This window comes from Otolemur garnettii, unplaced genomic scaffold, assembly GCF_000181295.1.
Source record: "Otolemur garnettii isolate 467f Iridium unplaced genomic scaffold, OtoGar3 scaffold00252, whole genome shotgun sequence".
Lineage (NCBI taxonomy): Eukaryota > Metazoa > Chordata > Mammalia > Primates > Galagidae > Otolemur > Otolemur garnettii.
The window spans coordinates 501,922-529,600 of NW_003852647.1; the positions used below are offsets into that span (position 1 = coordinate 501,922).

Here is a 27,679-nt window from a genome sequence, read left to right on the forward strand (position 1 = left end):
TGCCTTAGCCGCTTGAGCCACAGGCGCCAAGGCTCATCTTACTTTTTAAAAGAAAATAATACAATTTATTTTTTTGTGAGGGAATAACAAAGAGCAACAGAGGAAACTAGAAATTTCTCCAGCATTAATGGACTTGTGAAAATGAATAAAATGTTTTATTTTTATATATGCAAAGTCAAAATTGTTTTGTATACAACATATTTGCAAATTAATAACATTACTGCTAAGTATAAACCTTTGTTATAAACATTAAAAGAAAACTACACAATATTTTTTCTTTTATTGCTTTTAAAGCATAGAATGTGCAAGTCATACCTGGAGAAAACAGCCTTATAGGAACTGCTGCTGCAACTCCAAATAATTATATCAGGCCAATTCCATGCAGCAACCACCTTTATTATATATGTATTTGCATATACCCACATGCATATATATATATATATATATACACACACACACATAAACACACATACATTAAAATCTATTCTTGCTTTTCTTGTTGAAGGCTGACTAATATAGATTTTTTGAATTGAAAGTGCTTCCAAAGGACCAAAATCTTTTTCTTGAGATGGAATCTTACTCTGTTGCCCCTGCTAGAGTATAGTGGTGTCATCATTGCTCATTGCAACCTCAAACTCCTGGGTTCAAGCAATGCTTCTACCTCTTAGCTTCCCAAGTACCTGGGACTGCAGGATCCAGCCACTACGCCTGGCTAATTTTTTTTCCATTTTTAGTAGAGATGAGGTCTCACACTTGTTTAGGCCAGTCTGGAACACCTAAGCACAAACAATCCTCCTGCCTTGGCCTCCTATAGTGCTAAGATCACTGGTGTGAGCCACTGGACTTAGCCTCCTGAAGTATTTTGACTCATACAAAATTCAGCTTCCACCATCATTATTGTTTAGGAAAACTTGGTCTTTCTAATAGATTGATGGAACGTTTTTAGTCACGGAGAATTGGCTGACTTTCATTGTGCACTTTGATGCTTTTTTCAGGGTCATGCTGGTACACCATGTTTCATCACCAGTGATTATGCGGCCTAAAACATTGTCCTGCCTCTCCACATGGTCTTAGCAAACTTCAACTCTCCTTTGCTTTTGTGCATCATTGAACTCCTTCAAGACCATTTTTGCACAGATGTTTTTCTCATGCGAAGATTTTCAGTTAAGATTTCTGTTTCTCGGGTGGCACCTGTGGCTCAGTGAGTAGGGCACTGGCCCCATATACTGAGGATGGTGGGTTTGAACCCAGCCCCGGCCAAACTGCAACAACAACAAAAAAAAAATAGCCGGGCATTGTGGTGGGCACCTGTAGTCCCAGCTACTTGGGAGGCTGAGGCAAGAGAATCGCCTAAGCCCAAGAGCTGGAGGCCGCTGTGAGCTGTGATGCCATGGCACTCTACCAAGAGCAAATAACTGAGACTGTGTCTTTTATTTTATTTTTTTATTTTTTTATTTTTTTGAGACAGAGCCTCAAGCTGTCCCCCTGGGCAGAGTGCCGTGGCATTACAGCTCACAGCAACCTCCAACTCCTGGGCTCAAGAGAGTCTCCTGCCTCCGCCTCCCAAGTAGCTGGGCCCACAGGCGCCCGCCACAACGCCCGGCTATTTTTTGTTTGCAGCCGCCATTGTTGTTTGGCAGGTCCGGGCTGGGGATTCGAACCCGCCACCTTAGGTGTACGTGGCTGGCACCTTAGCCGGTTGAGCTATAGGCGCCGAGCTGAGACTGTGTCTTTTAGGAAAAAAAAAAAAAAGATTTCTGTTTCCCTATCAAGGTTGACTTGCTGTGCTATGCTTCTCATAATCAGCTGATGATTGTGATGCACAATTCAATGAATTTTTGCAATGTTGTAGTCAATTCTGTTCATTACTGGCTTCCCTGTCCTCTCTTCATCAGTGAGACTTTCTCTCTCCTCAGAAAAATGTTTAATCCATTTGTACACTGCCATTTTCCCCACGGAAATATCCCTATAAACTTGAACTAACATGTCCCTGACTTCACTTCTACTCTTGCCAAGTTTATCAAGAAATTTAATATTTGTTCATTGCTCTCATTCAAGCTCTGACATTCTTGCAAAAGCACACAAAAACATGCAACAACAATGAACACCACTCAGCAACACACTGCCACACATTGACATGAAACAACTGTGAGACACTGATATACCAAGATTATAAAACCTTGCTGAGCTACTTTTACAGTGCTGCCAACATACGTGCACAGAGGTAAGTTTGTGAACTTAATTGTCAGAACTTGCATGTAGCTACACCTGAGGATGAGTTCGTAAACTTAATTGCCAGACCTCATATATGTCGAAATATATATATATAGAATACTCATGAACCATATATATGCAGTACGTATGAGTATATTTAAATATATATAATGAAACTAAACATGTATAAAACCAGTATGCCAATAATTATAAAAATCTTACTAAAATACATCAGAAAAGACTTAGAAGGAGGGCCACACTGCAGATGAGAAGACTCAATATCCATCTCCCCCAAATTTAAAGTATAAATTTAGCAAAATTGCAATGAAAATCCCAACAGGGTTTTGTTTTTTTTTTTATGGAACTTGACAAGCTGATTCTAAAATGTACATGGAAAAGTTAATTCTCAAGACTAGCCAAGACAAACATGAAGAAGAACAAATTAGGGGGACCGACTACTATTTCCAAGACATATTATTAACCTTTAGTAATAAAGATGATATGGTATAGATGCAGAGGTACACAAATTAAACAGTGAAATCGAATAGCTGAGCCCAGAAAGAGTCCTGTGCACATGTGGAATTTTATATATTTCAGAATTGTCATTATAGATAAATGGAGAAAGAATAGATTTTGCATTATATGCCAATGGGACAGCTAGCAATCTATGTGAAAAATGACGCAATTGGAATGGTTTTTTTTTTTTTTTTTTTGCAGTTTTTGGCCAGGACCAGGTTTGAACCCACCACCCCCACGTATACAGGGCTGGTGCCGCCCTAATCCAGTGCCACCCTGGATTGCTTTCATATACCATATTTTTAAAAAAACTGGGTGGGAGAAAGGAGGGGAGGGCAGTGGATGGGGGGAGAGAGGGTGATTGGTGGGGTCACCTCTATGGTTTATCCTACAAGGATACAAGTGAATCTTTCTAAAAGTGGAGTATGAATGTCTTAACTCAATAACTAAGAAAATGACATGAATGCTACATGAACCAGTTTGATGAGAGTATTTCAAAATGTATATGAAAACACCATACTGTACCCTGTGATTGCATTAATGTACACAGCTATTACTTAATAAAAAACAATTTTTAAAAATTCACATGGATTAAGTACTTAAATGTGAAAGAAAAATATGACTTTAGACAAAATTACAGAATTTTTTTTTGAGACAGAGTCACACTATGTCATCCTTCGGAGAGTGCTGTGGCATCACAGCTCACAACAACCTCAAACTCTTGGGCTTAAGCAATTCTCTTGCCTCAGCCTCCCAAGTAGCTGGGACTACAGGCGCCCGCCACAATGCCCAGCTATTTTTTTGTTGTCTTTGTTGTTTAGCAGGCCCAGGCCATGTTCAAATCTGCCAGCCCCAGTGTATGTGGCCGGCTCCCTAACCACTGAGTTATGGGCATTGAGCCTATAGAATTTCTTTAAAATGTCAAAACGAAAAATATTTCTTAAAGAGGACAAGAGGTACCAAACACAGGATACTGCAATAGCACTGGCAATACTCTAATTTTTAAGTTTGATGGTAAGTTTATGTATTCCCCTTTGATTTGCATCTTATATATATGTTTCATGTATTTTTGTACAAATCAAATATTACATTATAACACATTTGACCATGAAAAGAAAGGGATATAAATTATAGCAGAGAAAGAGGTCAATATCCTTTAATAATCACAGAAGAAATAAGGCTGACTTTGAGCAGAATTCTACTCTTACTAGTGAACATGTAATATAAAGAAAATATTATAAAATTAATGTTAATTTTAAGGAAATTTTACAAACCAAGATCCTAGCAAGCCACTATTTTTAAGAAATACTTGTTTCATCAAATGAATGTAAAGATGATTCAACATTTGAAAACCAATTCTTATAATTCATCATTTATTAGGTAAAAGAAGGGGGAAAAAATGCTTATTGTAAGAGAGACCAAAATGCATTTGACAAAATTCAAGATTCACTCCTGAAGTTTAAAAATAACAACAAAGAGTAGGATAAAAGATTAATATACAAAAATCAATAGCTTTCCTAAATGTCAACAATTAAAATTGAAAGTTAAAAACAATATTTCCAACAGCACCAAAATAATGAAATATGTATAAATCAAACAAAATATGTATAGGACCTATATAAATCGACAGATATTCCATGTTCACAAGTTGGAAGATTCAATATTATCAGTCCTTCTCAGTGTGATCCATAGATTCAGAGCAATCTCTATCAAAAGTTCACCAAGCTATTTTATAGATATTGACAAACATAACAAAGTTTATAAGGGAAAGATGAAAAACCCTGAATAGTCAATACTGAAAAATAATAAAGTCAAGGTCAGGCATGGTGGCTCACACCTGTAATCCTAGCACTCTAGGAGGCTGAGGCCGGTGGACTGCCTGAGCTCAGGAGTTCGAGACCAGCCTGAGCAAGAGCGAGACCCAACTCAAAAAAATATCCAGGCATTGTGGTGGTCACCTGTTGTCCCAGCTACCAAGGAGGCTGAGGCAAGAGAATTGCTTTGAGCCCAAGAGTTTGAGGTCGCTATGAGCTATGATGTAACAGAACTCTACCCAGGGCAACACAGTGAGACTCTGTCTCAAAAAAAAAAAAAAAAGAATAGAGTACTCATAATACCCAATTTCAAGACATCATATAAAGGTACAGTAACAAAAGACTACATGATAAGAGCAAAAGCACAGACACATTGATCAATGGAACAGAGTAGACAGCCTAGCTATAGAACCACACATATATAGCCACTAGGAATTTTTTTTGAAATAGGGTCTTACTTATTGCCAAGGCTAGTGTGGAGTGGTGTCATCATAGCTATAGCTCACTGCAGCCTTGAATGTCAACTGGCTTTTGACAAAAGAGCAAAGGCAATTAAATGGAGAAAGTAGCCTTTACAAATGGTGCTGGACCAAGTGGATGTCCAAATTGGAAAAAAAAAAAAAAAGGTGAATCTAGACACAGACCTTATACTTTTCACAAAAAATTAACTTAAAATGGATTATAAACCTAAATGAAAAATGGCAAACCATAAAACCTGTGTAAGAAAACACAGGAGAAAAATCTAAGTGAGATTAAGTTTGGAAGTAAGCTTTTAAATTCAATACCAAAATCATGATCCATGAAAGAGAAATTTGGTAAGTTGAACTTTACTACAATCAAAAATTCCTCTCTGGTAGATACTTTTATAGGAATGAAAAGATAGCCAGGCAAGGTTGCTCACGCCTGTAATTCTAGCACTCTACGAGGCTGAGGCGGGTGGATTGCCTGAGCTCACGAGTTCAAAACCAGCTTGAGCCAGAGCGAGACCTCGTCTCTAAAAATGGCCGGGCATTGTGGCAGGGGCCTGTAGTCCCAGCTACTTGGTAGGCTGAGGCAAGAGAATTGCTTGAGCACAAGAGTTTGAAATTGCTGTGAGTTGTGACACCACAGCATGCTACCAAGGATGACAAAGTATTATATAAAGTAACACTAAAAATATAAAAAATGAAAAGATAATCCATTGACCAAGAGAAGAAAAATGTTTTATTTCAGATTAATGTGGCAGTACAGTTAAGAGTCTATAGTTTTCATTTACAAGGTTAAATTCCAATTTTTTTTTGAGACAGAGCCTCAAGCTATCCCCCTGGGTAGAGTGTTGTGGCATCACAGCTCACAGCAACCTCCAACTCCTGGGCTCAAGCGAGTCTCCTGCCTCTGCCTCCCAAGTAGCTGGGACCACAGGTGCCCACCACAACACCTGGCTATTTTTTGGTTGCAGCCGTCATTGTTGTTTGGCAGGTCACGGCTGGATTCAAACCCACCAGCTTAGGTGTATGTGGCTGGCACCTTAGCCACTTGAGCTACAGGCGCCGAGCCTTAAATTCCAATTTTTAGGTATGTCCTACAGCCAGGTAATATGCCACATACCTGTGCAATGTACCCATTGGATAGAAATTTACCCAACCTTTTAACCCCTGGCCCTCCTCTACTCTGTTTGAATTTCATTGAGTTTTTTTCTCATGTGAGCATGTTGGTGTTAATTTACTAGTTCCAATTTAATACTGGGTATATGTGATGTTTATTTTTCCATTCTTGTGATACTTAACTTTGGAAAATGATCTCTAATCCCATCCAGGTTGTTGCAAAAGATAATCTCCATCTTTTTATGGCTGAATAATATTTCATGGTACACATATACCACAATTTATTAATAATCCATTCCTGTGGTGAGGGGCACTTGGGTTGTTTCCACATCTTTCCAATTGTGAATTGTGCTGCTATATATATTTGAGTTCAAGTGTCTTTATGATAGAATGCCTTTTTTTCCTTTTGTTAAGTATCTAGTAAAGTATCCCTTTACTAGATATTATAAATAGGCCCCATGCCTCCCCAGCCCCACATCCTACCTATTACCACCTTGTTTCATTTGTAAAAGGAAATACAGAAATGCCTACCCCCCCAAAAAAAAAAGATCAAATGCAATGTCACTTTTAGCTCTTTGAGGAATCTCCATACTACCTTCCAAAGAGGCGGTAACAAGTCTGCAGTCCCACCAACAGTGTATAAGTGTCTCTTTCCTTCCACATCCACACTGGCATCTATTGTTTTGGGAATTAATGATGTCAGCCATTCTCTCTGGGGTTAGGTGATACCTCAGTGTGGTTTTGATTTGCGTTTCTTTGATGTTTAGAGACAAAGAGCATTTTATTCATGTGTATGTTGGCCATTAGTCTACCTTCATGAGAAAGGTTCCTGTTCATGTCTCTTGCTCACTTTTAAATGAGGCTGTTTGATTTTTTTCTTGCCATAATTTATAACAGGGACTCTCTTTCATTGCTAATGGGGAGCAAAATGGCACAGCCACTTTGGGAAACAGTTTGGAGATTTCTTATAAAGCTGAACATAATCTTACCATATGATCTAGCAATTGTGTTCCTCAGTATTTACCTGACGTGAAAAATTAAGTCTACACAAAAACATTCATTAAGCATGTTTACTAGAAGAATAAAGATGTCCTTCAATAGGTGAACAGATAAAAAAAAAAAGGGTGGGAAGATCCATGCAATAAGCTATTATTCACAAATAAGACGAAATGAGTTATCAAGCCACAGAGAGATAAGGAGGAACCCTAAATGGATATTGCTAAGTGAAAGAAGTCAGTCTAAAAAAATGGCTATATACATACATACTACCAAATATACTACATGATTCTAACTATATGACATACTAGAAAAGGCAAATAGAGACACTTAAGAGATCAATGGTTAACAGAGGCTCAGGTGAAGGATAGGGGGGATGAATAAGTGAAGTATAGAGATTTTTAGGGCTGGGAAACTTTTCTACAACGTTATGGATCTCTCAAAAATCTACTGAACTTTAGAGTACAAAAAGTGAATTTTAATTGTATACAATTAAAAAAATCATTTAGGAGGCCAGGGGAATACCAGAATAGAAGTTGGAATATGACAAAAGAATCTAACTTTATTATAAATTTATGAAATCATCTTACTGAAAGGGGTAGAGAAAAAGGTGCTGACCTAAGGAACTTTGGAAATGAGTCTGTAAAACTAATGGTAACAAACGAACAAAAAATCTACATAATCATTGTGCTCTAGTTGATAGAGTTGTTTTCTATAGGAGAATATTTACATGTATACTGGAATTGAACAATTCAAGTAAGTGGATAGCAGATAGTGGGAGTCAGGTTTCTCAACTGGAGTGAGAGTTAGATAAGCAAGGGAAAGAGGTGAGAATGATCTATGTGGTAATGTACTGAACATCAGTATGAACTCATATTTCACTTACTAGAAATACAGATGCTACATACAGAAATATTTACGCTTATATATAAATACAGAAGTTAATGTGTACACATATATTTCTTTTCTATGTCTGCTAAAAGGATTTAGAGGCAACAAACTCCAATAGCAAAGAGCAAACTTAGTGGCCAGATATTGGTTTATAACACTATTCTTCAACAAAAGGAACAAGGCTCCTTGCAGAAATGGCTGATTCTAGGGCTGGGGGAAGGAAACAGACAATATGAGCCTTGGAACATCTTGTAGTACCAGAAAGTAAGGAAGTGCTCCAAAAAAAAACAAAAACAAAACCCCAGTTATGAGAGTATGTCAAACAGACACAGGAGCCCACTGAAAGAGTTCTCAATATCTGAAACTAGAATAATTTCAACAATAAAACATAGTATTAAATGATTGCTCAAAGTATAAAATATCCATGAGCCCCAACTCATCTGAATAAACGATTATATAAATTAATAAGTAGGGGAGAAGATACATATCTACCATCTCCCATGCAGAATTCCAAATAAGTTATGTTGATACTCTGTCCTCAAGGAGATAGGGCACAATTCCTCACTCCCTAAGTGAGCTGCACATAGTGACTTCCTTCCAAAGAGTACAGTATGAAAATGGGAAAAAAGAATAACTTTACAGTAGAGAAACCTGACAACCTACCTCAGCCAAGATTAACATCATAGCCGGGCATTGTGGTGGGTGCCTGTAGTCCCAACTACTCAGGAGGCTGAGACAAGAGAATCACTTGAGCCCAAGAGTTTGAAGTTGCTGTGAGCCGTGATGCCATGCCACTCTACCGGGGGCAACAAAGTGAGACTCTGTCTCAAAAAAAAAAGAAAAAAATATTAACATCAACAGGGATAATAAATGTGTTCTAGTTGCGATATGGTGAGAATAGCACTCTACCTCAGGGTCTTCCTCCCAAAACATATATAACCCAGTGTAATAATGGAGAAAACTTCGGACAAATCTCAGTAGAGAAACATTCTATACAATACCTGACTAGTACTCCTGAAAACTGTCAAGATCATCAAAAACAAGAGAAGTCTAAGAAATTCTCAGCCAAGAGGAGTCAAGCAAGACACAACGACTAAGGCATCCTGGAACACAAAAAGGATGTTAGACAAAACCCAAGGAAATATAAATAAAGTATATATAGACTTCAGTTAATAATAATATATTAATATAGGTTCATTCATTGTATCAAGAGTCTTATGGTAGCATGTTAATAACGGGGAATACTAAGTGTGGGCTATGCAGGAACTCTGTACTGTACCTTCCCTAATTTTCTATAAATCTGAAAGTTCTACAAGACAAAACTGAGAAAATATCATTTTAAAAAAGGGTGCTGAAAAGGGACTAGAGAGACACACTAATCAATGTAATTTGTGAAGCATGAGGGATCAGCTATAAAGGCTATTTGGGGGGACACATGGAGATTGAATATGAAATATTGGATAGCTGATCTTTTTGTTTGTGATAATGGAATTGTGGTTGAATGGAAGAATGTCCTCACTCTTGTAGTAGAGGCACAAGGACATATTTAGGGCTGTGCTGATGACATCATGAAGGGCAATGATGAAGTCTTCAACTTACCTCACATGATTCAGGAAGGCAAAAAGCACATTTGGAGAGACCCAAAGCAACAATGGCAAAATGTTAGGAATGGCGAACCTAAATGAAAAGGATACTGGTGTCCATTATACTGTTCTGTCACATGTTCTGTAGGTTTGATAGTTTTCAAAATAATATTTCAGGGAAAATACCAGTATGACTTGAAATTTGGACAGAAATAATACTAAAGTACATCTGGAAAAATAATACTAAAGTACATTCAAGAGTAACTAAAGAAGCTCGGCACCTGTAGCACAGTTGTTACAGCGCAGGCCACATACGCCAAGGCTGGCAGGTTTGAACCCAGCCCGGGCTAGCAAAACAATGACAACTGCAACAGAAAAATAACTGGGCGTTGTGGCGGGTGCCTATAGTCCCAGTTACCTGGGAAGCTGAGGCAAGAGAATTGCTTAAGACCAAGAATTGGAGGTTGCTGGGAGCTGTGATGCCACGGCACTCTACTGAGGGCAACATAGTGAAACTCTGTCTCAAAAAAAAAAAAAAAAAAAAAGAATAAAGAACAAATCCTGACAAAGAATGAAGTATGGACTAGCAATGCCAAATATGAAAATGCATAACCACTTAAAATAATTAAAATACTGGTATTTCTTGCAATATCCAGAAGAGTCCCAAACAGATCTGAATATATGTGTGGAAATTCAAGGTACGAGTGAGCATGGTTTTCCCAGTCAGTGTGGGAAAAAGTCAATAAATGGGATAAATTTATTGAGGGAGAAATATGAAAAATTCTTACCTCATTCCTACTATCTACCAGGGGTGTCCAACCTTTTGTCTTATCTTCACCACATTGGAAAAAGAAGAGTTGTCTTGAGCTGCACATTAAATACACAAACACTAACAAAAGCTGATGAGCAAACAAAAAGGTCTGTGCATAATTTTCATTATATCCCCTACCACAGACAAACAATGAAGAGTTCACATAATCCACATGTGGCCCACAAGCTACAAGTTACACACCCCTGAAACAAACTCCAAATGAATCAAAGATTTAGAGGTTAAAAAAAAAAAAACCTTAAAAGTACTGAGAAAATACATTAAATTTATTCTTAAATCCAAAGACCTTTCTAAGCAAGGCAAAGTGCCAGAAGCCATAAAGACTGATAATTTTAACTACATAAATAAATTTCAGGAAAATATTCAACATATGACAATAGGCCAATTTTCTTAGCTTACAAAAGGTGTGTACAAATCAATAAAAACCAAGTCATCTAATAGAAAATGTGACATGACCATGTAGTTCACAGAAAATATCAGTAACTCCTAAACATGAAAATGTGTTCCACTTCCTTCATTAAAATGTATTTAGACTTTCACTAGTCACAAAATACCATCCATTCACTTTCAGATGATCACACTTCAAAAGCTTGGTACCCAATATTGGCATGATTCTTATAAATAATCATTTTTATATGTTAAAGTATACTGGGTAAAGATTTCTGGAGGACAATTCAGCAGTAACTATAGAACTGAAAATAAAAAATACCCTTTGAAAATACCATACCTACGGTGCATCTTACAAGGATACATGTGAAACTTACTGAATGTAGAATATTAATGTCTTAATACAATAACTAAGAAAATGCCATGAAGGCTATGTTAACCAGTTTGATGAAAATATTTCAAATTATATATAAAACCAGCACATTGCACCCCATGACCGCATTAATGTACATAGCTATGATTTAATAAAAATAAATTGGAAACCTAGAAGCCTATCAATGTAAATACTGTTCAAATTAAATTAAAATACTGTTCAAATTAAATTGCTGTTCAAACATTAAAATACTATAGTCATCAAAAAGAAAGCATTTCTACATGTGATTCAGAAAGAGCTTATAAAATAGGCAGCAAAAAAAAAGCAAGGTATAGAAGAATGTATATAGTCTGATTCCATTTCTGTAAAATTTAATTTTTTTTTGTGGCAGTTGTCATTGTTTAGCAGGCCCAGGCCGGGTTCAAACCTGCCAGCCTCAGTGCATGTGGCTAGAGCCCTACCCACTGAATGACAGGCACCACCAAATTCTTTTAATGTATTTGCTGGCAAACAAAACATTTGTTTCCTATAAAAAACATATACTTGAAGCTGGTTTACCTTTGGAGAGAAGTATTAGTATTATGAGGTAAGGGCAAGTTTTACTTATATGCCCTTCTGTGCCATCTGATATTTTTGCCATGTGCACATAGAGTAGAACCTCTGTGAGCTGACCACCCAAGGCACTGTAACAAACTGGTCAACATAAAGAAGTGGTCAACATAAGAAACTAGGCCTGCTTTACTGATAAAGACACGTGGTACATGTCCAGTCTATGAAAATTAGGTCAGCCTAGGAGGTGGTCAATGTAGGGAGGTGGTATCATGAAGATGAAGGTTCGACTGTATTATCTTTCTTCTCTCCCACTTCTTAAGAACACTTGATTAGCAGATTATTTTGAGATATTCCTAGGTAAATTTGAATACTGGTGTTATTTTTCAAAATACTGTAGTTAAGTGCCAAGTTCTGCAAACTAGAATTTCCCCTTGGATTTTCATTAAATTTTGTATTTGCCTCCTGATGAGTAAATAATAATGATTTCCTGTTAAGTATAAAGTGACATTTTGTAATGGCAGTTTGGCTCTGTAACAAATTTGTGATGGGATGATTAGGCATTGCTGCTCAAAAACCAATTCTTACACCCCAAAGGGCATTTGATGATTTGTAAATATAAACAAGATTATACATTCTATTTTGACTATAAAACATCAAACTGCAGTTCACATATACAGTTTAATATAAAGTATCCATTGAATTTAGAAAAACAGTATCACGGTGGAAAAAATAGTCATAAAATTAGCGCTTACATTTTTCTGGGGACAGAGAAGCAGAAGAAATGAGGTTAAAAGTCCCCAAAACAAACAAGCAAACAAGTAAACAAACAAAAAAAAACCTCACTACCAAAAACAGGGTGAGACAATCATTTATTTATTGGACAGAGCAAGGTCATTTAGAGAAGAAACATTTCCAAAAAAAACGTGTTTAGCTTTGTGTTACAGGCATCAATGTTCACAACAAACAACACTAGTCAATACATCATGGAAACAGGCCACATACAACCAGGAAGATGCTGTCATGCCACTCAGAGAAAAAAAGCCACAATGCTTAGGAAACACTCATTGGGGAGGTACAGAGCATAATAGTACCGATAATTCACCGATCTGTGTTTTCTGCAGCTGGGCTATTAGCCCACCCTATTTGGCTAGAAGTTCCTTGGTTAAAAGTGAATTCTCCCATATTTTAGAGAGCTCCAATTCGTAAACACTTCTGAATGTCACTGAAATCATAGTCAACTGCAGTGTTAACTAGCTCACATCACTTATATTTTTTAACTACCTTAGGCAGTAATAGACTTTCATAGTACTGCAAATAAAATTCTGTACTTAATACATTGAGCAGTGCTACAATCAGACTATATACACCCAAATCACTTTTAGTCCTATGATACATACTTGAAAAAAATAGCAGAAATTCACTGAAGTCAATTTAAAAACACTGAGTTCACCTGATATACAGGTAGCAAAGGTAGACACACTTGACAACTACCATGTCAATTACTTGCCAAATTATTTGGCATCATTTTTAGCAGAACTTTCTTTCCTGACCAGGCAGGATTAGCCTATTTTTGTTTGTTTTTTAGAGATGGAGTCTTGCTATGTTGCCCAGGCAGGTCTCACGCTCCTGGCCTCAAGCAATCCTCCCACCTCAACCTCCTGAATAGCTAGGATTACAGGTTCAAGCCACCACATCTGGCTTAGCCAAAATGTTCTAAGGAGCAGTACACCATGACTGTTTGGCTTTGAGGAGAAATTATTCAGCATACGATAAACTGAGAAACCTGTTAGGTATCTAGCTCTCCCTCAAGTCTATTGATTTTCCCAACAACTTCCTTTCACAGCAATAGCATTCTCAAGATAGGAAGAAAAGTCTGTCACTCCACATTCTATTCTGTTTATCTGAAGTGACTACAATAGGCAAACCTACAGAGATAACTATAATAGATTAGTGGTTCCCAGGGGCTGGAGCCCACTGGGAGGAAGTAGAGGTGACTGCTAAGGGTTAAGGGGCTTCTTTTCTGGGTAATAAAATGTTCTAAAATTGTGGTCATGGTTGCACAACTTCTAAAAACCACTGAATCGTACCCTTTAATTGCATGAATCATAAGCTATATGAATTACAGCTCCATAACATTGTTACAAAAACATATGAGGAAAGGAAAACAACCTCTCCAACAGCAAACAAGAGGCTCTCTCCAATCAAGTCATACCTGAGGAAATGGTAGACAAGCCTGATGGGAGGAGCTGGTTCCTTACATGTATTTTCATTGTCATCATTTTAACCCTGATTTCACATGTTTAATTCATTCCTAAGTCATTTTAAGTTATCAGATTTCTAATTTTGTTCTCATTAGAGACCATACTCAGTGTTCCACAGACAGACTGTGTTGGCAAAACAAAATTAAACTAAAACAACAGTAAAAACCCAATGACAAAACAATCTTGTGCTTTGGGGCTACGTGTTACCAGGCAGCATAGAAGAGCTGAGGTTCATCTCTAACACGTGCCATTAAGTGCCATTAAGTACGGGTATAAGGCCATTTTATGACTCTTGCCTAAAGCACATTTCCTTTTTAATCGGTGTACAGTTATTCCCTTTACACCTATACAATTTGACAAAAGCAATGTTTTTATACCTGTACAATTCAACAAGAGCAATGTTCTCTACAAAGAAATGCTGAGTTTCCTGCAGCTTCCTAACTCAAAGAGCTAGCCAAAATTTCCTAAGAGTAAAATTACCGTTTCCAAAAAAATTCATCTTTGTATCCTCATCTTCACCTTCGGTAACATAAAGTGAAGATGGGAAATTTAGCCTGCTACAAATAAGTATTACCAATTTCCTAAATGACCTTAATTTCCTAAAAAGTAAAAAATATCATTTAGTTCCAAATATTTAGAACATATTTGGCCCAGTTCCTTTGAAGTCTGTCGTTAGATTAATGAGAAGTTTCCTTATTTTCATGAACACTAGTTCATTATGAAAGAAATAGAGACTCTGAATAAGTTATACTAGTTAATGACAGACAAGTAATCAGTTCTTCTCAGTGATTATTATTCTTTTACATAGACAGGATAATGAAATCACAAATGGTCTTTTTGGTTTATCTCCCACTATTTTTATACTACATAATCAGTTAGGGAAAATTTTTATAGCTAAAGAGAATACATGTAGCTTTACATCAAGTTGAGCTTGTTAAGTATATTTGTTATGACCAAGAATTTCTGACACAAAATCGCTCACTATACAGAACCTCAGAAGTACTGAAACAAGACAGCTGATGTTAGAATTTATATAGGAGTGGGGTAGGGTGAGAAGTTATGGATAAATTAAAAGCTGGCAAGTATCTGCTGAAGCAGAGCCACTTTTTAGGGAGATACAAGGAAAACTGATAAATCATCATTTTGTTCTCATTAGGGAAATTCATATGTTGAGAAGTAAAGACCATTTTGCTACAATTCATGCTGCAAAACGCAGTAGTCACATAGTATAAAGAATTCCAAAAACTGTAGTGCAAAAGGAAAGAAATCTAAGAAAATAAATAATCACAAAAACCAACATTTTCTAAGAAAATGTGCTCAAAACAGTGGGTTTTACAAAAGACATAAATTTGATTTAAATGAAAAAAAATTCTCTATGTGATATACCAAAAATTCATTTCATGGATAATGTAAACTCATTATTTGATTAACTGTATATAAATAAGTGCCATAGTTTTTTTAATTAGGTCTGAAAAATCAGTATAAATACTGATGGGGGGAGTGCTTTATACCCCAAATTCCAATATTCCAGCTCTGTGTCCTGTCCTATTATTATAATTTGTAAAAATCTTAACGACGCAGTGATTCGAGTTTGCGTAACTTCAATGATGTGTTAGAGGACAATGCATCTTGGTTTGAAGAATTTGATGTATCTGAAGGCCGGAACAGTACTCGACCACGATGATTAAATACATAAAAGGATGGGTGATTCCTTAATGTATCAAATGTCCTTAAAAGAAAAAAAGCACCAATTTTAGGTAAACTTTTATAAAAGCCTATCTCAAAATAAACAAGCTTTCTAATGAATTATGAATTTGCTATCAGTGATATTTTTAACAAGTATAAATCTATGAAATCAGACTGTAAATGATAAACATACTATATCTTGTTTTTTCCTACATAAAGAAAATAAGAAACTTGTAAAAGCAGCATAAAAACCTCAAATTTCTTTTTTATTCAGCCATTCCTTCCAGGATGCTTATGAATAATAACACAAATACTACTTCAACTTTAACCACTTCTGTCACTCTAACAGTAACCCATGCCAAAACAGTCTTTTAAAAACCCAGCACATAGATTACAACTTTGACTATTCTCATTTGGCCCTCACTAATTCAAACCATATAATAGTTTCACAGATATGTTTTACAAGAATCTTTTAAGTATAATGAAAAATTATTTTTGGCACTCTAGCCCTGCTATTGTCCAAACTCATGTATTTTGCTACCACCTACTTAGTGCCATTCTGCTTGGCTTCTTTCTTTCCTGGCCGCTTGCTGGTGATTCTTGATAGACTCTTTGTAAAAGCAGTGGTGATAGTGGAATATCCTTTCCTCCTTTCCAGCGAGTATATATACTTCAGTGTATGGCCTTTAATGTTTGTTTTTAAGTATTATTTTTCTGGAAAGAATAGACGAATTCTTCCTTTGATAAAAACTCAAAGTCAGTCCACCTAAACATCCAAGCATACCCCCACACAAAATAGGAGGGCTGACAAGTGACTATTTAAAATGTTAATAACAAACTAAAAGGGTAAAATAAGTTTCCTTTAACACATAAATGTTTACTGTGACTCCTACGAAAATAATGTAAACGGATATCACTTTTAGATAGGTAAAGTCCAGAGAGGGAATTGACAAAGCTAAGTTTTAGGAAAGTAAAAATGTGGGGGAAAAAGCAAACAAAAACTCATGAAAATGGCTTTAGTAAAAGTATAGGTGGAAAAAAATGAAAGCAGAGTAACACATATACTTTGAATCCAGGGTAGAAAGGGGCCTGAGAGTAGAGTTTATATCACAGAGTAGGCTCAAGTGAGAGAGGAAACAGAAAACCCCTTATTATTCCAAAGACTAAGCTAGGACAAGAGGATAAAAAGAGAGAAAAGCAGGAGAGAGGAAAAGCAGAAAGGGAGAAGGGAAGGAAGTAGGGGAAGGAGGAAGTAGGGAGCTTGGTTAAAATCTCCGAGAGATTGTCTTTCTATATTATCTATTTCCATCCCTTTGTCCATTTATCCAACCAGCCAACTAGTAGGTACCATGAAGTAATATCATACTCTAATGCCAATAATCTGGCAATCAACTCCCATTTCTCCTATCATATCAAACATGACCTCAAGGTTTTTACATCATTGTTCATACAAATTACATAATCAAAATGTAAAAAACAAAACCATTTTATATATCAGAAATCATATATTTTAAATTACATGAATAAAGCAAACCCCTATGATATTCAATGCCTATGAAAAGGGAAAGACTTACTTATTTTTTAGTTCTGAAGTGGCATCCATGTCTTTAAACTCCCCTGCAATATGAACTATACCATAACAGGTAACTGCAAAGGCCAGAAGTGTCTGAAGAACTATCTGTGAGTATAAAGATGAATTACTAGATAACACACAAATGTTATTAGAAACATTTACAATATCCTCTGCACTTCTTTTTTTTTTTTTTTTTTTTAGAGACAGAGTCTCACTTTATCACCCTCAGTAGAGTGCTGTGGCATCACACAGCTCACAGCAACCTCCAACTCCTGGGCCTAGGTGATTCTCTTGCCTCAGCCTCCCAAGAAGCTGGGACTATAGGCACCTGCCAAAACGCCCGGGCATTTTGTTGTTGCAGTTTGGCTGGGGCTGGGCTTGAACCCACCACCCTCGGTATATGGGGCCAGCACCCTACTCACTGAGCCACAGGTGCCGCCCACTCTCCACTTCTTTATAGCCTCTAACAGGTAGTCCTTTCAGGGCTACTCATCAGGGAGTGAATTCTCACTTGAAATGATTTGGACTCAGATACAATAAAATCTTCTGTAAATTCTGTGGCTTGGCTGCAAAAATACTTCTGATACTTTAGTAAGTGAACTCAGTGACATGTTAATACTTCTGATACTTTAGTAAGTGAACTCAGTGACATGTTTGAATAAGCAAAATCACTGAGGACTGAATGGGACTAAGCCACTCAAAACTCAAATATCAAATATTACCCACTTAAAAGAGCAACTAAGAATTTTTAAGGTATTATTACATAGAGTACATAAAGCCCATGTGTACCATGTAAAGAAAATCAATAAAAAGGTCACCTTCCCACCACCCAGCTTAAGAAACAAAACATTCCTAGCACCTTTCAAGTCCCACGTGTCCCTCTGATTATATCCTTTAACTACTGCCCCAAATTGTGCATTAATTCTGCTATGTATGAATCTCTGAAAAATGTTATTACTTTTGCCCATTTTGAACTATTTTAAAATGGGCTCAAATGTCTTTTGTCTAGCTTTCCTCATTCAACATTATGTTAGATCCATCCCTGCTGTAGATGTAGTTGTAGTCTGTTCTTTTTCGTTGTGTTTTGTATTTCATTATTATGAAACGACTACAATTTATCCAATCCACCCTTGCTGGATGTGGGTTGTTTTCTGTTTGTTACTTTTATGATATCAACATGAACATCCTTGTGTATGTCTCCTGGTGCACACGAGCAGAAATGCTGAGTGTAGAGAATGCATATGTTCAACTTTATCAGGTAATTTCAAACTGCTTTCCAAAGAGGTTAAGCAAGCAAAAACATCAAACATTTGATATTAAATATGGAATTACAGACATATTTTCTTGTGCTTTTGTGTATTTTCCAATTTGTAAGCAGAAAAAATTATTTAAAACAGATATAAATGACTATATGTGTATATTCACAGCAAAGCAAAGGTGTTAGGAGGAGTTAATAGCCCCATATCCTTAATTATAGACAACTACAGTCAAAATTAACCACAAGCTATTATTCTGTCTAAAGCCAAATGTCATATGTAGAACCAGTTTACATTCCCACCACCAGTGTAACAAAAGACTTAGTTCATATGATGCAATCATAGGCACTTTTAACAAGAATGTAGTCAATCTATATAAGCTGTCATGAAAATATGTTCAAGATAAATTGTTAATTAAAAAGCTAATGACAAAACTCTCTATATATATACGCATGAACTTTCTAAAGAAAAAAATTGTGTTTTGATTAGGTTAAACTCTATATACATATGTACATAAAGATAATGTTTATGCATAGGAAGAAGAGTGATCTGCTGGTATACTCCAAAATGACAGGAATAAAAATGGAATTGTTGAAGATAGGGTTAGTTTTATTTTTGTTTTTTAATTATGTAGTAGCAGTTTTAATTTTTATACTTACTGTTTGATTCTGTTACAAAGAACTTACTATTTTTGTCATTTCAAATTCAGTAAAGATAAAAACACTTTACTGTTTTTCTTTAGTTTTATTGCCTATTTGTCCCTAAACAATATTGTTAGCTTTGCTTGTTTTTAAACTTTATATCAAAAGAAACTTTTCTTAATAAGGCAGTCTGGGTGATGTGGCTCATGGTAACCCCAGCACTTTGGGAGGCAGGAGGATCACTTGAGGCCAGGAGTTTGAGACCAGCCTGGGCAACATAGTAAGGAGCCATCTCTCTTTCTTTTTTAATTAGCCAGGCATGGTAGTACATGTCTATAATCCTAGCAACTTGGGAGGATGAGGTAGAAGGATAGCTTGAGCCCAGGAATTTGAGGTTACAGTGAACTACATAATCACACCTCTGCACTCCAGCCTGGGTGACAGAGCAAGAAAAAATAAATAAATTTTTAAAAAGTCAAATAATCAACTTTTTAAAACATTCTCATGCTACAGATAGAACAATTTCTAGAAAGACTATTTCAACTATAGTTCTAGAAACCAGAGAAATCTTTTAAGGTTTTCAAATCCTTGGGATTTACAATGAATGATGAAAATGGGGGAACATATGCTATTTAATGTCTGGGAAATTTTAGAAGAATAACGACCAATGAAAAAATTATCATAAGCTATGTGGCTAATTTTAACAATATATTTTAATAGAATATAAATGACCAACTTACATCTATTGGCAGTGATTCATCTTCCTTTTCTGTTAATCGCATATAAGAACGATCTATAAACCAGAAGCATACCATTAAGGAAATTGTAGCCCATTTTTTCTTTCTTAAAATGCAAGCAAATCAATATACCAAAGTGGCTGACATATGCTACATAAAGTAATTCTAATACCAGATTCCTCAAAAACTATCTTCTAAGGCTGTCAGCCTTAATGAACTATCTTATTTTTATCATGACTTGCTTTGTCTCCTTATAAAATGGGTAATAGATGAATATGAGGTAGAAATACCTAAAAAAAAATTTTCTTTCATTATTATGGAAAAAATATAAACCTCCGAAATAAACTGTCTTTCACAACCTGGTCAAATAAATCATAATTTTTAAGTTAATAAGTCTATAGAAAATCTCACCTCTGCTATAGCACCACCATCACACGGTATGGACAAAGTGATTCTGGTATGGAAATGTTTCTCCTGAGAAAATATGCTGGGCAGGGGGAGGTGGAATAGGAATTCCAGAACATCAATTTCTGCCTCTACTATTTAATTATATTTCTGCTGCTTCCTCAACCTCAGGAGGCAGCAAGGAGTAAAGGAAAAAGATCATGATTTAGAAGCTAATAAGCCTAGGTCACAGTACCACCTTTTCAAGTTACAGAAACTTTCGGTAATCTCATTCAACTTAAGACACTTTCAGTGATTGTAACATGTATCTTAATTTAAGAGTTTAAAATGTGGGAGGGAGAGGAGAGAAGAAAAGAAACAGTATCTGTTTTTTCATTGCCCTAGTTTCCACAACAGCTAAATGAGTGTAATATGAGAATTAAATGAGTCAGCCAGTACATGATTGACAAGCTGCTATAACAAAGTCCTCTACAGCAAAGCATGCCACAGCACCCTGGTGTGCTATCTGTTACAATCTGACACAACACAATTAGTCTTAAAGGTAAACATTAGTGTCTTCCCAACATGAGCATTATAAATGCAGTGATAAACCCAGAACAATCCCTATTTAATAATGTACTTTGTACTAAGCACCGAATTGTTTTGAGTGAACGCATATTGACTCTTTCTTAAAGAGAATGTGTTTAGACACATTTCTGAATTTTTAAATTACAAGTTTTTCATAAGGACAGGTGTAAAAGAAAAATGCTACCAATACCAAAAATAGATTTTGACTAACCTCCTACTATCCATTCAATTCTCATCTAGCTTTCTTGTTTGCATGAACACTAATCTGACTGACACTACCTTTAACCAGGTATTTCCTCATCTGGAAAAACGAAGGAATTGGACTTCAATGATCTCTTCCTTGTTCTGAGTCTATAATTTCACAACTGAAGCTCACTGTAGGAAATGACATAACAGAGTGCTCTGATATAACCTGATCTCCAGGATAGCGCTTCTCAAATCAACATGCATAGAAATCACCTGGGGATTTCATCAAACTGTAGATTCTGAGTTAATAGATCTGGGGTGGGGCCTGAGTATGTTCCGACAAGCTCCCAGATGATGCCCATGATGCTGGTCTGTTGCCCACACTTTGAGCAACTCTGGAATACTTTCCTTAATCTCCCAGCTCCCACACAAAATGACTGTCCCAGCTTCCATACATCCTTACCTACTTTCGGCACTGCATCTGTCTCATCTTATTGTGATTATTTCTTTTTTATTTCCCAAGGTAAGAGGAAAGAATAGTCATTATTTCTTGATCCACTTGTTTCTCCACTAGACTTTGAACTCCTTCAGGGTATCAATGTACCTCTAGCTCCTAACCACAGTGCAATTTCAATGACCCAAGACTGAATTTAACAACGCAGTGTAGCACAAATATTTTCCCAAGGTCACACAGATTTAGCGGTAAAGCAAGTTCTTAACAACTAGCTCTTTGGACTCCCAGTGCAGGGCTCTTTCCCCTATACCAGAGTGCCTCCCATTACTTAACTTCTCAGTCTCTGCCTGGCCAGCCCAAGATGCTGTCCACCTAGTTGTCGTGGGACCAGGAGGATTCGGAGACCTCCATCCCATATTTTGCCTGATCTATACTACGCTGGATCTGACATCACTTGTCCTGGATTACTGTATAGACTTCCAGTTTGAACCCTCTCTCGGACACCTCCTTCCATTCTTCCTGCAATCCCAAGTGTCCCACTCTCCACAAATCAAAACCAAACCTTACACCGGAGACCTGTGCACTACTTTTCTTAGTCATCACAAACTGTAAGGTCTCAAATGACTGCTCCTCGGACACTGGGTCCGACAGTCCTTTCAGTGTGCGCCCACACAGCGCCCCTAGGGACCCAAATGGGAGCGGTCCACGTCTCCCAGACACTTACGCTGAGCAGCAGAAAAGGCGGCGTGGGCTAGGGCAAAGAGGCCAACGCCCACCAGCCCCTTCCACAGAGATGGCGCCATGATTCCGAAGGAGCTGCAAACCAACAAAAAAAGCGAAGGGCGGCGGAGCGGCTCCTTCTTCCACCGCCCGGTGTCCGCGCGGCGCGGAAAGATGACGTCAGCGTAGTCCGGAGCGCGAATAGTCGCGGCGGTGGAAACCAGACGGCCGAGAGAAAGCGGAAACAGGAATGCCGGGAAGAAGCGGAGAGCGACACGGAAAAGGTCCTCTAAAACCTTCGAGCCTCCGCCAAGTGGCCTCTCTGGGAGGGGCGGATAACGTAAATGAAGAAGGCAAAAGCGGGAGCAATGGGGAAGCGAGGACGCAGGGCGCCAGCAAATGAGCGCAGGCCGTAGGAGAAGGGGGCGAGGCCTGCGGAGATGATAGGGTGCGGCCGGGGGCGGGGCTGGAGGCGGTTGGGAAAGACGGTGGGTGCTGGGTTTAGGCTGACTCAGTAGTGGTTGGTTGATTGGTTGGTTTGGGTTTTCTTTCAAGCTTGTGCCATTCGTTTTCTGTAGCCCTCTTCCGTACTTCAGCCCTCTGGGAACTGGCACTGCGGAAAAAGGCAAGGGAATTAGAGAGAGGAGGCAGACGTATCATAACAATCCTCTATTTGGAGCCTAAACTCTTAGCACTCGGGAGGTGCTCAGTAAACCTTCCTCCTTAACCTTCAAAATGTCTTAGAGAAAGCTTCGGGTCAAAAGGGTTGTAGCGCGGCGGGAGTGTTTTGTCATGAAGAGTGCCAGCTAACATCAAGGAAGAAATGAAAGGGAGGGAATAAAAGTATGCTAACAAGGCATCTCAGCTTCTCTGTCTTTGATCAGGATAAAATGTACTCTCCTTTCTTCGTTTTTCTTTGTCTTCATCACCTAAAATGAAGACACTCAATACTGAGGTTCTCTCCTTGACCTCTTTTTACTCTGCTGTCCTCTGGTCAGTTCACCCATTCATTTCCACCGCTTCAGCCGCAGAGATTACAGTGATTCCAAATTTTTATCTTAAATATTTCTCCAGATCTGCGTTTCTGACTACATGCTAGACGTTTCTTTCCCCGTGAGTCGACCTGTGGTGCTTTAGACTTAATATGGCCAACGTTCCTCCAGTGCCCTCTGGTTGAGTGGCAAAGCTTTGTAAACTGCATATCACAAAGTGAATGCAAAGTGTGATCACATTCTTTCCTATTAATCTTATCAGAAGTTTACGTTTTAGCTGCATTAATTCGCTCAGCCGCAGTTGTTCAAAGATACCTGCTATCCTGACCACCCCTTTAAATTTTGCAATATTCCCATTCCCAATTCCCTTATCCTGCTCTATTTTTTATATCACCTTCTAACATACTATATAATTTGCCTTTCATATTTGTTGTGTTATTGATTGCTGTCTCTCTTCCCCCACTGGAATGTAAGCTCTGAGAGGACAGAGATTTCTCTGTGCCCAGAACTTTGTTAACTGTCACATGGTAGGCATTCAATAAATGTTTGTTGAGTGAAAAAATGTATAAATTATGGAAAAGAAGTGGGAGGGATGTATCCCTGTTTGAAAGGGTATCTACAGAGAGTCCTTTCATTATTTTGAATTTGGTTAAAAATTCCTTGTGCACTTGTATGGAGTCTTAAATTTTTATAACATTTTAGATTATAAACATTTTCTGGTACACTTGAGCTTTCTCAAAGCTGAAGAAAAAAGAAATCAAAGAAAACATCCAAGATTCATCATATTTCCTTAACTGTTTTTTTTTTTTTTTTGTCTTGAATCCTATTTTCCATACTTTTTGGTCCTGGTCATTATTTGTCTGTGGACCCTCTCCAATTTCTTCACCTCTCAGTCAAAATTTTACACAGTAGCAGATCAGTTGCAAGTGCTATATAATGTGTTTTATACAAATATAGTTCTATTTATAACCTTCACAATCAGGAAGAACCAGGAAGTAATCTCTCTCTAGTTGGCAGGAAACTGCTTCCTTCTTCACCCTTGGGAGGTAGCAAAATAGAAAAGATAACTGACAAAAAAAAAACTTAAAACTTCGTTTTAGCCTGGATAATGGTTAAATTTAAATTAGTCTATTCGGGTGCCCTTCTAAATTACCTCTTTTATATCAATTTATCTAAAATGGAAAATGATTAAGAGTTTTCTTAAAGGATCTGAGATCTGTTTCCTTTCTTTTAAAAAGATGAGAGTATAGATAAAAAGAGAAAGCCTGTAAGGAATCTGGTATTTGTTTAAGCCACCAGTGCATTATCCTAATCTTCAGGGAAGTGACTCATGTCCAGGTATTGAGTTTGTTTTCTCTATTTCCGCCTTAAAATGCATTCTCTATTCTCTCCTTTTTATCCTCTTACCCTCCTGTACTGAATGCAAGAGAAACTACCCTCGTTTTGCATTTGCTGGTAATAAATGGTTAAATCATGTTTATGGAGTGGGATTTTAATTCATAGTCACAGTTACTAAGAACTGTATCATCCAAATAAATACCTTGCATCCACTCATACGTGGTTCTCTAGGCTGGAGTTGATACCAAAGGTGCAAGGTTCAGCAAGTAGCAACACTTTTTATGAGCTCTTAGAACAAAAGTCAAATCTGTTTGTTCTGAGAAAGAATAAATTCCTGTGTGACCAAGAAGTGCCTTTAGTTTTTTCAAAGAAGCAGACATTTTCCATATGCAACATGGATAAGTGATGTGGATCTATTTTTCCTAGGACTATGTTCCTGACCATTATAGGTATCTATAAGAGGCACATTTCTATTGTAGGCACAGAGCATTTCTTCAAGCTATTTATATTTAGTATAACCTCCCTGGATAACACACTCCAGAAGTTTACTCCCTGCTGGGTAAACTAGTATTTTCAATATTGAAATTACATCCTCCTTTTTTTTTTCTTTACAGAAGTGGTGTTTGCTCATTGTAAGAAATTCAAACAACAAAAATATGTATTCCTCTAAAAGCATTGAGTGGTGCCTTGATATCTTAGTTTTGAATCTTAGTAAACATGACTGTGGTTATATGATTCATAGCTTTAAGATTTATTTGTTTGCTGGATGGTTTATATTACAGTGGTTAAAAGGATATACTCTGGAATTGCATTGGGTATGAATCCTGGATTTTCCTTTTCTACCTCTAGGGGACTGGAGCAGTTACTTAACTTCACTGTGCTTCAGTTTCCTCACCTGCAAAATGAGGATAATAATATCCTCATGACATGGTTGTTATTGGCATTGAATGAGATGGCACATACTCATATGAAGTGTTTAGAGGAGTCGGTTTCACACATAGTAAGCACTTGATAGATGCTAGCCATTGTCAATGTTGACTCTGCTATTTTTCCAAACCAAAGAAGGTCCTTATCCCTTTAGTTTTTCCTAAAGCATCAGTTGCTTCTCCTCCTTGATTATCTTAATTGCTGTTCTCTGGACCATTTCCAGAGCTGCTAATATCTCTCTTAGGGGTTCATTACTACAGCTGCACTCTGGAATATCCTAGGCTACTTGTGTATGAGGTTAATATGATTATTCATTTCAAATAGCCTTCCTACTGACACTGAAAATCTTACTTGCTTTTTTAGCACTTTGGGTTGGTCTGTTCAGGAAATAAACCGAAAACTCCAGCATTTTTATACTGGTTTCTAACTGATACCTATGACCTATTCTTTGTTCTACTTGAATATAGGCATTCCCTATGCTACTGCCCTAGGATTGAGTCTCCTTTTACTTTCTCTTCTTTGGAGAATGCAAAAGCACCCACGGCTCCCAAATCTATCGCTGGTCCTGTCCTCACTCCTGCATTGCAGAGCCAAGTTTCTAACTACTGATGTTGATGTCTGTATTTGGATATCCCACCAGCTGTCCACAGTTGAGCTTTACCTTCTGACTTCCAGATTAATGTTACTAGCAGCACTCTGTTTTCCAGTTATCCAGGTTCACCACCTTGGAGTCATCTTTCAATTCCTCTTCCTTGGCCAGGCACAGTAGCTCACACCTGTGATCTTGGTACTTTTAGGAAGCCAAGGCAGGAGGTTAGAAAACAGCAAGGAAAGGTTTCTAACCTCCTAACTGGCCTCCCTACTGCCCATCTCTCCACATTTCATTCATCCCCCTTTCTGTTAATAACTTGAGGCCAAGAGTTCAGGACCAGCTTGAGCAACATAGCAAGAACCCCCACCCCCAATCTCTACAACAAAATAAAAAAATATGCATGGTGGCATGCCTCTATAGTGTAGTTCCACCTGGGATGGGGGATCACTTAAGCTCAGGAGTTCAAGGCTGCAGTGAGCTATGATCACACCACTGTACTCAAGCCTGAGTGACAGAGATAAACCCTGTCTCAAAAAAAAAAAATTCTTCCTCAAGGGTGACCCACCCACTCACCCAATCAATTGTCAAGACAGGTGAATCCAACCTCTGTGTTGGCTCCTGTATCCAGCTTTCGTTTGCATTCCCACTCCACCCAGTAAGTTGAAGCCTTAATACTTTTCAGCAAGGCAAGTTTTCTAACCTCCCAACTGGCCTCCCTACTGTCCATCTCTCCACATTTCATTCATCCCCCTTTCTGTTGCCAAATTAATATTGAGAAGGTTTTTGGTCAGGAAAATGAACAAGTTAAAAATTTCTGTGTCATCAAGACCTTCTACAATATGACCTCAACCTAGTTTTTCAGCCTCTCCCCCAGTACATGAATTAGTTAATTCAGTGCTTATCAAGCATCTTCAGTGAACCAGGACTATGTGGAGTAAACTTATTTATGCTATTGCTATTCAATTATTGGGTATTTACTGAGTAAAGACCTTTTCCATTTTATCTTTAAGTTGAACCTATGTGCCTAGAGGAATTTGATGTCATCTGCAAACAGAGATTTCCTTGGCACTCAAACTTAAGAGACATTTATCAATGCACAGATATGCTTTATTGAGTACCTATTTTGGTTAAGCTTTGTACCAGATGCTATCAGTAAAGAAATACGTGAGGCCTAGTTCCTGCCTGCAAGGTGCTCATGACTTGTTGAATAACAAACTTGTAAATCAAAGATGATGATGTATCATGGGGGCTAGGATAGAGATCTGCCTAGGGAGCTGTGTAAGCATTTTTCCAAAAAGGGGCCCCTAACTCAGCCCTGAGGGCATCCTGGAAAAATTGGTGATTTTTTTTATATTAAGTCATAGCTGTGTACATTAATGCAATCATGGGGTATAATGTGGTGTCTTCATATGCAATTCGAAATATTTTCATCAAACTGGTTAACATAGCTTTCATGACATTTTCTTAGTTATTGTGAAATTTGGTGATTTTTAATCTGATATTTTTTGTCAGACAAGTAGAAGTTACATGAGAAAGGGGTGAAGGACTATCCAAGCAAAGGGAACACATGGAAAGGCACAAAGATGGCATGAAACCATGTGAAGCA

General features: G+C 37.5%; 1 protein-coding gene across 1 annotated transcript; it reads right to left on the bottom strand.

Annotated features, from left to right (window-relative positions):
• Positions 1-15,280: 15,280 nt before the first annotated feature.
• On the bottom strand, positions 15,281-22,601 carry MMGT1 (membrane magnesium transporter 1). The gene is made up of 4 exons (XM_012813249.2): positions 22,229-22,601; positions 19,896-19,948; positions 17,260-17,363; positions 15,281-15,728 (listed from the first exon to the last, which is right to left on the bottom strand). The coding sequence occupies exons 1-4, from the start codon at positions 22,305-22,307 to the stop codon at positions 15,569-15,571; spliced, it is 396 nt and encodes a 131-aa protein (XP_012668703.1). The 5' UTR covers positions 22,308-22,601; the 3' UTR covers positions 15,281-15,568.
• Positions 22,602-27,679: the final 5,078 nt, after the last annotated feature.